At 62.3% G+C, this 14,467-nt stretch overlaps 1 protein-coding gene across 29 annotated transcripts in view; it reads right to left on the reverse strand.

The window, feature by feature from the left end:
* The window catches only part of KIF1A (kinesin family member 1A), an 86,546-nt gene that overhangs the window by 25,781 nt on the left and 46,298 nt on the right, over window positions 1-14,467 (reverse strand). For 15 of the 29 annotated variants that reach the window (XM_074316285.1, XM_074316283.1, XM_074316279.1 and 12 more), the window contains 10 exons: window positions 12,902-12,981; window positions 12,336-12,442; window positions 11,379-11,462; window positions 10,766-10,946; window positions 10,538-10,610; window positions 10,248-10,341; window positions 9,081-9,229; window positions 8,593-8,771; window positions 7,101-7,238; window positions 930-1,048 (listed from right to left, as the gene is read on the reverse strand). In XM_074316285.1, the coding sequence (XP_074172386.1) occupies window positions 930-1,048; window positions 7,101-7,238; window positions 8,593-8,771; window positions 9,081-9,229; window positions 10,248-10,341; window positions 10,538-10,610; window positions 10,766-10,946; window positions 11,379-11,462; window positions 12,336-12,442; window positions 12,902-12,981 (1,204 nt within the window). Of the gene's footprint in view, window positions 1-929; window positions 1,049-6,156; window positions 6,397-7,100; window positions 7,239-8,592; window positions 8,772-9,080; window positions 9,230-10,247; window positions 10,342-10,537; window positions 10,611-10,765; window positions 10,947-11,378; window positions 11,463-12,335; window positions 12,443-12,901; window positions 12,982-14,467 lie in introns of all 29 variants that reach the window. The other 14 variants (XM_074316210.1, XM_074316200.1, XM_074316234.1 and 11 more) reach the window with 1 other exon arrangement.

Below are 14,467 nucleotides of genomic sequence, written 5' to 3' on the forward strand. Positions count from 1 at the left end.
GCCGTGCTGTCACCCACACGGGGGGATCTCCAACGCTGCCAACCACAACTGGGTCCCCGGCGTGTCGGCACCACAGTGACATGACTGGGAGCTGCTGTAAAGGGCATTTGGAAATTATGGGCCGCCAAGGCCGTGGAGAAGACAGTGAGGCCCATGAAGGGGATTGTGCTGGAGGGGCGGGGGCAGAGGACGGAGGAATGGCCATTACAGCATGAGCACCAGTTGCGGTCACCCAAGCACGCTCACATCTGTGTTCTGGAATGATCTTTCACTCCTATCGGTAGGAAGTTCAAGTTGGATCAAACAGGGGAGCAAACCAGGCCGAGGGGCATTCAGAGGCTGTCTGGTCCCAGTACCCCGGCCAGGAAGCAAGGGCAGTGACAGGGTGTCCGCCTCTGCAGTGAGGGGCTTGCATCTCCAGGCACACAGCAGAGTGGGTGCGCACCCTCCGGAGAGAAAGGCCAGGGAGCCCGAAGGAGGGGTGGGGCTTGAAGGGCCTCTGTGGGCAGCAGTCTGCAGCCTGTCCTGGGGCCTAGAGACAGTGGTGAGGGGTGAGCTAGGGGAGGACCGCTATGACCCAGGCTGGGTCTCTGTGTCCACCTGGGGCTGTCTGATGGGAGGGAGGTCCCCTAAGCCAGGGTGGGCTCACACAGCCCTGGGCTCAACCTGCACAGCCCCAGTGGGCCCCAGTCAACCTGGGAGAGTCCAGGAGGCCAGAGCCAAGACCTGAGCAGTGGGCCTTCTCCCAGAGTCCCCACCAAGGGGTCAGCAGGTGGCTGCCAGCCAGGGGACGGGCAGAGAAACAGCACAGGCCAGGGGCCCGGGAAGGGCTGGATGCACGCTGACAGCTGTGTGTGCCCGTGGAGGCCACCCCACTCAGGCCCTCCCTCTGTGACAGACAGAGCCAGGCCCAGTGGCCCCACACGTACCTGAGATGGCCTGGACGGCCACACGGAGAAAGCCCTTCACCTCGCCCTTCTCGCTGACGATGGCCACACGGTGTACCAGGGGCACGGGGTACAGCAGGTTGCTCAGGTACACGAAGGCCCTGAGGGAAGAGAGGCCGTGGTCAGGGCCAGCCCCACATGTGCAGGCAGCAGAGGGCAACAGCACAGCCGGGCTCGTGACACAACACCGCAGAGCAGGGCGCAGTGCAGGGCAGCCAGCAGCAGGCAGTGGGCGGCAGGCAGGGGCTGCACCGGGTGGCGCTCGGGGCCAGGGACGGAGGGTCCACGGGCCGCAGCACGCAGAAGGCACAGGAGGTGGCGGGTGTGCACTGGGAGCGGAAGCGGTGGCAGGTGGGGCTGGGCATGGGGCAGAGCGAGGGCCACACCCGCTGGCTGACAACAGAGCAGCTGAGGAGGGGGTTTCAGCCTACGTCAAGGAGGAGGACCCAAGGACCCAGCCTATGGAGCCACGACACTGGCGCTGAGGCCCTGGCCGCTCCTGCCTCCCGCCCACTTCCCAGGGGCCTGACGCTTGCAGGCCCGGATGTGGAATAATGCTCACAACTCCTTCTGAGCTGTCAGCCAAGACGGGATCCCCCGGCCCAGTGCCCAGGGAGGTATGGCTGAACAGACACCCCCAGACCCCACGGCGCTGCCTGGCGGACCCCCATCAGCTACCCACAGAGCACCCAGAGTCCTTCCTCACCCCAACAGTGACCAGCTGGTGCCAGGACAAGCCAGACAAAAGCCATGTCACCCATTTCCTGAGCTTGCCAACATGGGGAGTCACACGAGCAGCAAGGACAAACAGGACCTGGAATACTCTGTGCTGCCCAGGTGGGTGGGTGGGCTGACGTGGAGCAAAACTGCCCCGCTGTTCAGGGCACCCCCCTGTGGGCACCTTCCTATGATTGGGGCACCCTGCTGGGGGGCCCGCCCACATGAGCCATCGGGGTAGAAGCCCATGGTGGACACGCTCCAGCAGGACCTCACCCCCCCAACCTGCCCTCCTCTCCAGCCCAGGTGTATGGCCGAGGGTGCAGCAGGACAGAGTGGGTAGGAGCTGGGAGGACAGGCGTGTCACCCTGTCACCTGCCCCTAGCTCAGCTTGCTCCACCCAAGGTCAGACACCACCCAAGCTGAGCCGTTGGCCTCACCCCATAGTGTGAGATTCAGGACACAGTGCTCTGGACCCTCCTGTGACTGTGGGCAGAGAGGTCTGTGCCTGGCGCCCCCTCCCAGGTGGACTCCTGATCTTGCACCCCACCCCTGCTGGTCCATCTCCGGAAGGTCAGAAACCTGAGTACCATCCTGGCTCTTATCTTTCAAATCCTTCAGTTTCACCTCAAAGTCTTTCTGAAGTTCTCTCGGAGGGTCCATTACCACCAGCCACACTCTTGCTGCCCCCATGGCCCCCACAGCACCCTGAGGGGACTTGGGGTGCCAATCAGACCCCACCCTTGGTGATATACAAGTACCTTGCCTCATTCCCAGCTCTGCTGCCCAACCCGTTCCAGCCACATGGGCCCCCAGTCCATCCTGGGACACCCCTGTCCACCACTGAGGCGAGGTGTGGAAGCTGCCAGCAAAAGCCAGCTCTGGCCCTGGTCACAAGAGGAAACTGAGGCCCAAAGTGAGAGCCTCGCTGCAGTGAAACAGCATGCAGGAACCAGACGGGACAGGCTGGGGGGCTGCACCAGCACCTGCCTTGTGATGGGGACAGTGGTGGCCTTCACTCTTGGGTACCTGGGTTCCTGGCCAAGGGCCTTTGCTTGAAATTGGGAGTGAGTGAGGGGGCTGCCATGAAATGAACAAAGCCATTTGCTTGAAATTGGGAGTGAGTGAGGGGGCTGCCATGAAATGAACAAAGCCATTTGCTTGAAATTGGGAGTGAGTGACGGGGCTGCCATGAAATGAACAAAGCCATTTGCTTGAAATTGGGAGTGAGTGAGGGGGCTGCCATGAAATGAACAAAGCCATTTGCTTGAAATTGGGAGTGAGTGAGGGGCTGCCATGAAATGAACAAAACCATTTGCTTGAAATTGGGAGTGAGTGAGGGGCTGCCATGAAATGAACAAAGCCATGAGGTCCGGAGGGGGAAGAGGAGCGAGCCCAGGACTCAGGCTATGGGAAGAGGGGCAGACCCTGCTCTGCCCTCCTCGGCTGGGCCCTGTCCAGCCATCCCATGCTGGAGAGAGCTAAGGGGACCAGGACCAGATAGGACAGCCCCAAGAAGCTGCAGGGTCCCCGAGTCAGCACCCAGCCCTCCAGCCTTCCCCACCCCACAGGGCAGGGCCGTGGGGCAGTGCCCACTGCTGCAATCCTGGTGTTTGCAGGAAGCCCCTGAGGACGCTCCCAGGCACAGACGGTGGAGGCCACAGCCTGACCATCCCCACCTGTGCTCTGCAGGGAACCCACAGAGGGCCATCAGGGGGGCAGGGACACCTCCCGTTGTGGGCTAGGTGAGGGCACGGTGCCAGGCACGAGGGTGCTGTATCGGTGCAGCCTCCCGAGGAGGTTAAGGACTGTCGCATCTCCCAGCCAGGAGGGGAGGCAGGATAGGTCCACTGTGCTGGAAGGCTCAGGGGCCATTCCACAGGGGCTGGCTTCCAGCAGGCGGGGCCAGGCCTCAGGCACCACCGGACTGCCACTCACAGTGGGCCCTCGTGTCCCCAAGGCTCAGATCATCCCCTTGGCAGCTCACGTACGGGCCTGCACCCCTGAGCTCACTGGGGGCCAGCAGTGGGACAATTGTTTTTCCCATACCTGGGCGGTAGGTGTGCCCACAGCTCCTGGGTAGCTTCTCACACCTCAGCACTGAGACTGGGGTTCTACTGACCAGTGGCACATCTCAGGCCAGCTGGCCGCATCCTTCTTTCTTAGGGGTGCGCAAAACACGGGTGGAACCCACAGATCTGTCTGGCTCTCTGGTGCCAGATGCAGAGAAGGCAAAGGAAGCCTGGCTGGCTCCCATCTCCGAATCCCAGTCTGCTTGGCGATGGTGACCGGCACATCTAGCCTCAGGGACTTTTGGGGCCCAGGAGCCACCGCCCCCAGAAGCAGCAGCCAGAGTCCTGGACACTCTCCTTGGAGGTCACCTCATCTCCCACACCCAGGCCCTTCCCTGGGACCTTCCATCCCAGGCAGGCAGCCCCGACCTCCTCTCTAGCTCCCCTGCCCCCCACATCCAGGCACCGGGGGGGGGGGTAATTGGGGGAAAGCCCTTCCTCTGCCCGCCCCACCACCCCAAGTCACCCAGCACCCCAGACCAGCAGAGGGAGAGGCCTCCTGGACCTGGGGGAGGAGCCCTGGGGTGGGACGTGAGAGGCTCATGCTAGGGGGCCTGTGCACAGAGGTGAGTGCACCTCGAGTGCACCTTGAGGCAGGCTGAGGTGCCCCTGGAAAGAGAGGAAGCGGCACAGGCGGGGAGGAGGCAGTGCTGACTGGAGATGGTGAGGTACAAAGACGCATGCTGGCTAGGAAAGCCTTTCCCAGGGGAAACAACAGTGGGCACCCCGATTTCGCTTAAGCTTTGGAGAGGGAGCCAGCAGCTACCAGAAGGATGAAAGAAAACCAAAGACGGGTCCTTCTTAAGGCCCAGGCCTGCACAGCTGCTGCGGGAGAAGCAGTTCTTGCCAAACCAAAAAGATCAGACGGTTCCAGTGGGAGCCCTTCGCAGACCACCCGCTCCCGCGCAGGCCGGCCTCTCACTGGTGACCTGGCTTTGCTTTGGTGGTTTTGTAACAGCTCAGATTCACAGAGGGAAAAAGTGTCGGAAGGACCCAGCTCTTTCCAGCTGAGACTGCAAACACCCACACCCCATTTCTCCCAGGGGCCTGGCTCCCCTGCACCCTGACCCCATGCCTACCTGTCACTGGAGAGCCTCCTGGGCCCAGCAGGCCAGCGGGCCAGGCCCTAGCAGCCAGGCTTTCTGAGAGGCCTGTGTGGAGCTGGCCTAAGGTTACTACACAGCCCTCGGACCCAGCTTTCCCCAGGGGAGCTCGGCCCAGGATATCTGGGAGGGAGAGAGCCACACGTTTCTATCCCGCAGGCCAGCCTGTCACACTCATGGAACACAAAAATCAGAATAAATGCAGGACATCTGCCCACAGAAGCCTGCTTCCTTCCAAGAGGAATGCTTCCAAGAGGGGCTTTTACCCAACGACTCCCAGTGTGCACCCCACTATCTGGGGCCGCCGCAGCCTGCAGCTTTCAGTCCTGGTGCTCCAAAGTCAAGACTTCCAAAAGCTTCCATCGGCCTAGCCCAAGGAAGCCAACTCCAGAAGGTTGCTATTAAAACTATCTCATCCCTTTTACGTTGTCAATGAGGTCAGCTGTTCCATGAGCTGCATTTCCTTCTACCACAGTAGCTTTCTAGATCTTTCTTTCACCAGTCATACTTCCCTTCCATAATAATAACAAACGTGAATGGCAGCTTTATTTGCCCAATCGGCCGGCAGGGTCTGGGCTTCCCCAGTCCTCCGCTCCATTTTCCTGACCTTCGCTTCTCTTATTTGTCCCGGAAACAATAATGAGCACTTCCTGTGAGGGCACAGGCTCACACGTGTCTGTCCTTTGCCATGCTGGCCAGGGAGGTCCGAAGGATGAAGAGTCCTCACCTTCAGACAGAGACAGGCTCAGAGCGAAGTGGGGTCCACCGGGCCCCACGCTTCAAGGGGGCCCTTCCACTGCCCGCTCCAGCCCTTCCTCCCCTGCCCTGTGGGACGACCTCCTCCAAGCCTGCTCCTCTTCCCACAGGAAGGCGAGAAGTGGAGAGGTCTCCATCTCTTCAGGAAAAGGGGGGGGGCGCCTGAGCTGGTGGAGGGTCTGAACCCCAGGACCACAGGACCTTGGGGGCGGCCTGCTCCTCCCTCCTTTCCAAATGTCCCCTGAGGGGCCCTGCACCAGGAGTCTTCCTGGGTTCCAGAGGCCACTTCCCAGGTTCTAGGGCCTCTGCAGCACAGTGCCACCTGCATGGAGCTGGTGGCCATGGCCATGTACCTGCCTCTTCCATAACTAGGACCGCAATGGTCCCTGTCTCCAGGACAGCCAAGAGCCCTCACGCTCCCCAAAACCCCCTTGGAAGGCCAGTCCCCCAGCTGCCGGGCTCTGGGGCCACACCCTAACGGCCAGATTTGCCTGCAGCAGTGCTCCTGTGCCAAAGAGCTGGCTCCTTCCTTCCCAGCATGCTGTCCTCGACCTCACCAACCTTCCTACTAAACTGAACAGGGGGGGCCGGTCGTAAAACGGGTCCCGGCCGTCGCCCAGCGCGTGCTCTGGAAACACGTCGTCTTCCAGGTGCTCCTCCTCCCCCACGCTCTGCTCCTCCGCAGGCTCCGTGCTGTCAGAGTCGGGGCTCGAGGAGGTGGGGGAGGGGGTGAGAGCAGCCATGCGCTCGCTCATGCATGTGTTGAGAAGAGGGTAGCTGTTGCAGCCAGAGATGACTGAACTGAGGTTAGTGCGACAAGACAGACAGAAGTTAACACCAGCTTCTCACAGGGACGGGCGGGGTGGGGGCTTCTGCTTAAAACCAAGTCCAAACACACAACCACCAAGAACGCTGCCTTCAAAGACAAGAGAACTGAAAGTGCATCCCATCCCGGGCTTAGAAGGAAACTGCATATGTGGTCAGTGGAAGGCTCTGGAAGGTTCTGCAGGCACCGGCAGTGTCAGTGTGATCCTGGCCCCGTGTGGCTAAGGTTGTGTGAGGACCTCGTGAGCTTGGCCACGTTGAGGCCTCAGAACATGTCGCGTCCTGTGGGGTGCAGGGGCTGGGCACAGACCCCGACCAGGAGACCGGGAAAGGAGGCATGGGACGCTGAGGCTCTGGGGTGACATGGTCCTGTGTCTCAAGGTGATCCAGAAAGTCTGACTGAGCCTCACGCATTCACACATATGGACATGTGTGACCTGGTGACCACGCCCCACGGTGGCTGGGGTGGCAATGACGAGAGCCCTCTGCGGTTCCTTAAATAAGGGCCCACTGGTGTGTGAAGAGGAGGGGCTGGGGGGCCTCAGACCAGGAAGGGTGAGGGCAGAGGAGTAGGCGCGGGGACAGGGCCCAGCTGGGAGTCCCGCCTTGGGAGGAGGCCTGCTCCTGCCCCCACTGCTCATTCTCTCTCTCTCAGGCCAGGGAGGGAGGGAGGTGCCCACCTGCCCACCAGCCGGAACCAGGGGAAGCGGTCGTAGAAGGGGTCTCCACCGGTCACCACATTGTCACAGTCCTCGATGACGCTGGAGGGCACCTCCGCCGCCCGGTCGTACATCTCCCGCATCAGGTCCAAGCGCTGCCTGTAGGGGGCGCGGGGAGCAGAGTGGGCTGGGGGCGTGGCTGTGAGGCGTACCTCCAGGGACAGGGGGCTCCCGCCACCTCATCCTGCTCTGCGCTGTCCGCTGTCCGAGGCCTAAGCTGGTTTGCTGCAGACCCTCTGTGGTCCTGAAATCGGTCAACCGAGAGCAAGGGACTGCCAGGTAAAGGTATGAGTTCACCGTTAAACTCCTCCCAGCTCCGGCCAGGTGACAGCAGTGTGATTGAAGCAGGCAGGATGGGCCTGGAACCAGCGACAGGGGCGGAACCGGAGAGGCGGGCAGAGAAGGGGGAGAGAACCCCACCTGGAGCTGGTGTGGGGAGCTCAGGCGCTCAGGGTGGGAATTGTGTCACAGAGCCCAAGACACTCAAGGAATGAGGGGCAAATTGGTGAGAGGATATAGAAAATGGTATTTTAAAAATTATTACCCCAGGAAAACCAACAAGTCGAGGAAGAAAGGAAATGCAGTCATTTCCCTGCAGGGCTCAGAGTAACATGAAGGGCACGGAGAGTGAACACTCGTCCTTCCAAGTGTCGCCTGCAGCACCGGCGGGGGGCAGTGGGTGTGAGTCATCACGAGTGTCTGAGTGCGTGTCTACCACTGTGTGTGTGAGCGTGAGTGTGAGACTAAATGTGAGTGTGAGTATGCAAGTGTGCGACTCTAATCGTATTTTTATTCTCTTTGTGCTATGATGTTTTGACTTCTTGGGGGTCTTGCTGGCTGGGGACAGAGGGCCCTCCCGGGGGCAGCCAATTCCTAGAGACAGTAAACATTCTGTGGGGGAGTTGTACACACACACCAACCCCCAGCCGCCCCTTTAGCTGGCTCGCACACCCAGCCAGTGCCCATGCCCTCAGTCACCCCAGGGCCAGATACCAGGCAACTAGGGCCAGCCCTATGCCCCAACGCACGCCACCGATTCTAACCTGCCTGTCCTGGCCACCCACCCACCCCCGGGCCTGGGAAAACCTCAGTAGAGGTGATGGCCAAGACACCCCCTCGCTGCTTTCTGCCTCCGGCCGCCCTGTGCTCCCCCGACCCTGTGAGTGGGCCTTCTGCTTTCTGGGGACTGTAAGTGACATTCAACTTTTCTTCAATGGCATTGACCTGTCATGTCTCATCCAGTCCCCTTTACAAATTAAAGGACAAGCACACGTCAGAGGGAGCATGTGGGGACCATGGAGATGGACCTGTAGAAAAGACACCTCTCACAGGACAGCAGCAACTCCCCACTGTCCTCCGAGCCACCCCAGGCGGCCCCTCCCTGCCCGTCTTGCCCTCCTTCCTGCAGCGCCCGTCACCTGCCCTCCTGCACAGAGACTGAATGTCACCCCACCTGAGTTTCTCCAGCGTCCAGTAGTGGGTGGCCCCGTTCTTCTGGTCCTGGACCTCCACAGCCACGATGGTGCGGGGGAAGGGGCGCATCTCTCGGTCTTTGGCAGCCTCTGGGGGCAGTAGGTCTGGTGGCAGTGGGGAGTAGAGTGTGTCCGTGAGGAGGACAAACTGGAACTGGACCTGTGACAGGCAGAAGATGCCCTCCCATCAGCCCCTTGGTGGGTGGGAGCCAGGTCCCCTAAAGGACTGCCTTCCCACCTCCTGAGGCGTTGGCTGCACACTGGAACCTTCCAACCAGCCACCAGCCTATGCATTGAGCAGGGAGGGCGTGTGTCCACCTCAGACCATCCCAGCTCCCCTTTCCACTGCCCACCGTCCTAGGAGCCCAGGTCAGGCAGGCGTCTCCACCCTCCCCAGTGCCAAGTTCCACTGTAAGCAGGTCTGGTGACCCCCCCCGAGGCAGGTAGGCGTCGGGCGGGTGGCGCCCACCTTCTTCTTTAGCTCCACGCTGATAGCGTTGGCCTCCTTGAGGAAGATGGCATTGCCCCACAGCTGGTCCCGCAGTGACGTGAACTGGTACCACTTCCACTTCCGGAAGGCCCACAGCGCCAGCTCACACTCCCTCTCCGTCCATGGGACTGTGGGGAAAGGCCAAGTGGTCACCGAGGAAACACCGTGACACCCCCACTCTGGACCTGGGCTGGGGGCTCTGTGTTTGGGTCCTCAATCCCACACTAACTGTTCTGGGCGCTTGGAAAGAAGGAAACCGGCAGAAAGACCTGAGACCGGAAGTTGTGTGACATGAAAGTCTCCGTGTGCCCCAAAGAGGTCAGTGTATGAGAGTCCTGAGAGTGGGGCTGAGGCTCAGTGAGGGCGGAGGGGGTGGTCAGCAGTGAAATGACAGCCACACCACCATGTGGGGGCACCCACGGGAGAGGAGGTAGGAGGCCAGGCTGGGGCTGCCCTGCATGGCCTCTCCCAGCTCACATGCTCTCTGTCCCCCAGGAAGGGCTTGTCCCTGCTCCCAGCATCCCCTCCCACCCACAGGCCATCCTGTGGAGCCTGAAGAATCCTCGTTGGGTAGGTGAGTCCAAACAAGGGGAGAACAAGGTCACATTAGCACAAAGGTGCAGACCAGATGCCAGGCTGGATGTGAACCCCACAGCCACCCTTGGGCCCCATAGTAGCATGAGGTCGCTAGTGGGCCACCCAAGCAAATGCCAGCAAAGGGAGTCCCGAGGTGAGAGCAGAGTGACCTTGTCTTGGGGAAGCACCAGCCTCCCCAGCCCCACAGGCAGGGCACCTGTGTGAGCCCTCACTTACTCCTCCTTCCCCATGGTCCAGGCTGCTCTCGCCAGGACCCGTGTGTGTGTGTGTGTGTGTGTGTGTGTGTGTGTGCACGTGTGTGTGGTTGTGTGCACGTGTGCGTGTGTGTGCACGTGTGTGGTGTGTGTGTGTGTGTGTGTGTATGCTTTCCTACTGCTGCTCAGACTCCCCGAATCCTGCCTCCCAGGGACAAGGAGCCGTCTCCCGAGGGACAAGAGGAGACCCCAGGGCAAGGCGCCAGACAGCTGCCCTCCAGGGAGCGGCCTGGGGGTGCACCCTCTCAGAGACCCCTCCCCGCCCGCAGCCGCTGCCCCACTGGGGAGCCCGCACCTTCGTCCTCCGGCTCTTCGTCCTCCTCGTTCATCTCCGGGAAGTACCTGGAGTCCATCTGCTTCTGCAGGGCCTCCAGCTTGCTCTCATAGTCCTGGCACCGAAGCAGGGACCGTGGTTCCAACTGGACACCAGGCCCCCGCACGACCCTCCTGCCTGGGCTGTCGCGTGGTGAGCCCCAGGGTCCCACCACAGCAGTGGCTCTGGGCAGCTGAGGGTCCAGCCGGGAAAACAGGGACCCTGGCTCCCCCCACCCAGCCCTGGGGGCCACCTGGGGGAGCCACCCTCACCAGCCTCTGCTGCTCCAGCAGGTAGGTGGCCTCTTCCCGCTCCCGGCGGTACTGGTCCTCCAGCTCCTGGAGCCTGCAAGAGCGGGAGGGGGTGATGCTGCTGGGTGGACACAGGGTGGACACGATGCAAGGGTGGGTGACACTGCGTGGACTATGACAGGATGCGATGGTGGGTGACACTGCAGGGGCGCGATGCTGCAGGGGTGCGGGCAGCCCCGCCGGCCTCACCTCTGCTCCATCTCCTGCTTCATATCGATGCCCTGCTTCTCCAGCAGCTCGCGCTGGGCGAAGGCCCAGTCCACGGGCTCCGCGGGCGTCTCGGCACAGGGCGTGCGCTCGCGCTCCTGCCGGGCCTGCTCGGGGTGGTTGAAGCGGAACACGTGGCTCTTGCCCATGATGATGCGGTTTCCTGGGGGAGGGGGGCCGGACTTGGGGGCTGCGGCCTCGGGCAGCCTCAAGGGGGGAGGAGGCCGAAGGGGAGAACAGGACCCTCCTCCAACTGAGCTCCCAGTGTCGCCCACCCCAGGAGCCACTGCACAGGGCCCTCCACTCGGGTGCCCTGCCCCTGGACCCTCCCGGGCCGGCCACCTCTCCCTCAGCTAGGACCTGAACTGGCCCCCTCACTCCCCACAAATCGGCGCTTCGGCCCCCCCCCTTTCAGCAGCTGGTGATGTTTACAAAGCACTGCCCTCTCTGTGGCCCTGCCATGGGCAAGCAAGGGAGAAGGAGCAGGAACAGGGTCTGTGCCCCATCCTCCCCCGTCCTCCCACGTGCCCACCGCCCTGAGAACAGGCGGGGGGGCCCCTGCGGGGGGGGCCGGGGGCCTCCCACCCGGTGGTACCTGACCGCAGGATGCTGGGCTCCGTGACTTTCTTGCCGTTGACGTAAGTGTCTGCCCCTTCACAGGGCTCCAGGGTCACCACAGCTGCAGGTAGACGGTGGGGTCAGAGAGGACGACTGGGAGGGACTGTCATCATGGGTGCCACACCCTCTGTTTTCCTGCAGGGTTCCGCTCACCTCACCACCCAGCTGTGGCCCCCACCGCTCTCTTTCCTTCCTGCTAGCCGCAAAGCCTGACTGCCAGTGGCACCTTGTTTGGACCTCAGAGAAGCCGGAGGAGGGTGGTGCCCGAGTAACAGATGAGGAGACTGGTGCCCGAGTCAGAGAGTCGGGAGGCCGTGTTGGCTGACCGCCAGCCCTATCAGGGTCTCCAGGTGGGCATGGATGGGAACGGGAGTGCCACATCCCTGGGAGTCCCAGAGCCCTTCTGGGCTCCATGCCCACCCTGCCAGGGAGGGCACCTATTCAGGGAGGGCAGGCTTTGGGCACAGGGCATCTGGGAGAACCAACATCCCCAACACTGCCTAACGCCACCCCCTGAGGTGTTCATCACAAAGCGGGGTTCCGTCATTGGTCTGCAGCCCAGAGGCTGGTGATCACCTGCCCTGAACTGGGGAGCCGTGGGTGCTGTAATGATACTCAACATAGCAGGTAGTACCCCCGACAGTCACACCCAAGACGGGCGGTGGGGACCAGGTGCGCAGGCACAGATGGTTGCTGCACAGCCAGTGGGCAAGTGCGGTCCCAAAATATTTCTACACCCTCGATCTGACTCATTTCATGGCTCCCTGTCCTCCACCCAAGAACACCCCCAAACTGTCCCCATCCCCAGCCCAGCCCAGCCACCAAAGCCCCTTTCTAAAGCGGGAATTCCTGGGACTGATTGGGAGCTGGGAGGTGGCGAGCTGGCCTGGGGCTGACACTCAGCAGCACCGGGGATGGGGGGAGGGGGCAGTACCTTCGCTGCACCCCCGGGAGTCGCTCCGGAAGATGCAATGCTCCTCCTTGATGAAGTGCCCACTCAGGACGATGTCCTGCCGTCTCTCTGCGTCCTCCCGGCCCACTCTGCAGTGGGGAGGGGCGCCATCAGCAACGGCCAGATCCACGGTGCCCATGAGGCCACCCACTGGCCCCCGACCCGGGCCTCCAAGGACACCCAGCCAGGCTCTTATGGGAAAGGCCCAAGGTGTGCAGGAGTGGGGCACAGAGGACGCCCCCACATGCAGCGGTCCTGGGAGAGCCACATGGACCAGCGGCAAGCAGCATCACCTCCAGCAATGGGCAGACGGCGACCCAACCCCAACTGGCCCCCACACCGCCTGGTGGACCCCCACCTGGTGAGGCCCCCCACCCCACCTGGTGCGCACCCACCGGGTGAGCCCCCTACCTGGTGAACCCCCCACCTGGTGAGCCCCCCCACCCCACCTGGTGAGCCCCCCCACCCCATCTGGTGAGCCCCCCACCTGGTGAGCCCCCACCTGGTGAGCCCCCACCTGGTGAGCCCCCACCTGGTGAGCCCCCCACCTGGTGAGCCCATCCTTGATGTAGTAGAGGAGGCACTCGGACATCAGTGGGTCCTCATTCAGGTTGACAAGATGCGGTGTCTGAGGGAGACAGGAGGGTCACCTCTCCTGCAGGGAGCAGGGGTCCCACACTGGCTGTCTGCCTGACCTCTCTCCCCAGTGCCAGACCACCACCAGTCCTGGGCCTGGCCTCACAGGGGAACCAGTGTCCTCCCGGCCTGGCAGGGAGGACAGGAGACGTGAAGGAAAAGGCTCCCTGAGGAAGAGCATGGACAGGAACCCCAGAGTCTTGGGGGGACAGCCAGGCGGCAGGCTGGGTGGGGGCTTGACCTTGACAGTCAGAGGGGGCTTGGGGGGGTTGAGGACTCAGAGGGGCACCTGGAGCTGTGGTGGGCCCTTGAAAGTGCAGGGTGCAGGCCAGGTTCCAGCACTGGCCCTGTACTCGTGGTGTACCCTCAAAGTCCTGGGCACCCAGGGGTGAGGGCTCCAGTGGGTCCTTGAGCCAAGGATTACATTACTGGCTAGGGAGGCCTTGGGCCCTGGGGGCTGGGAGCAGAGAGGCTGTGAAAAACCCCATCCAGGTTGGACCCCCTATACCTCTCCTGTCCCTGGTCTAGAAAAACATGGCTCAAGGCCAAGGTGACCACCTCCTGCCAGCCATACCTGTCTAAGCACTGCCTTGGGCTCCCTGCCCACCTTGTCCCAGCGTAGCCACCCCAGGCTCTGCCCACTGGGGCCTGAACAGCCCATCCCCACTTCCTTCACTGCTCTAACCCCAGGGTCTCTCTGGACCCCAACACTCCCTCAGCTCAGGAACACCACCTACACTGTGCTGGGCAAGGGTCCTGCAACGCGGCAGAGGTTGGACTGCTTCCTCAGTTTCCCACCTGGAACCTTGGGGCAAGCCGCCCCCACCCAGAGCTGTAAGCCCTGCGATGCCCACCAACACACCTGTGCAGGGTTGTGAAGACCCGGTCATCAGACTCAAGGACAAACCATCCCCAGCCACCCCAGCCCCTGAGCAGGAGTGTGTGGAAGGGACGTGCTGGCCCTGCTGGGCTGAGGTGGGGGGACCCGGCTGAGCCATGTGATTCCCCAGAGTCCCAGGAATGCCGTGGTTCTCAGGAGGTGTCCCTGGTGGTCCCCAGGGCATCCCCCCACGCCTCGGCTGTGCCAGCCTCAGGGCCACCACTGAAGACAGAACGGCAGGGTGCCCAGCATTCCAAGGCGTCTGAACCCACACACAGCTCCACATGCCAGCCTGGGGTGCCCCACCCCTTCAGAAAAAGGCAGGGTCTGAAACAGCCGAGGAGCAATCCACTCCAGATGACACAACCAAGGCCTCTCCAGAAGGGATGTGAAATACGACCCGTCAGGGCACCACCTGCTCCCCACTCTGCCCCAGGTCCCCCCAGCACCCTTCCCTCCTGCCTCAGGGACTCAGCACTCACTGCCCCCAGTGTGGGGTACATGGGGATAGAATCCTGAGGAGCCTGGCCCTGTCCCCAGAGAGCCCACTGCACCAGCACCCTGTGCCCCTCTTCCCCTGGGGTCCCCAATGGCCCAG

This window comes from Rhinolophus sinicus, linkage group LG01, assembly GCF_036562045.2.
Source record: "Rhinolophus sinicus isolate RSC01 linkage group LG01, ASM3656204v1, whole genome shotgun sequence".
NCBI lineage: Eukaryota > Metazoa > Chordata > Mammalia > Chiroptera > Rhinolophidae > Rhinolophus > Rhinolophus sinicus.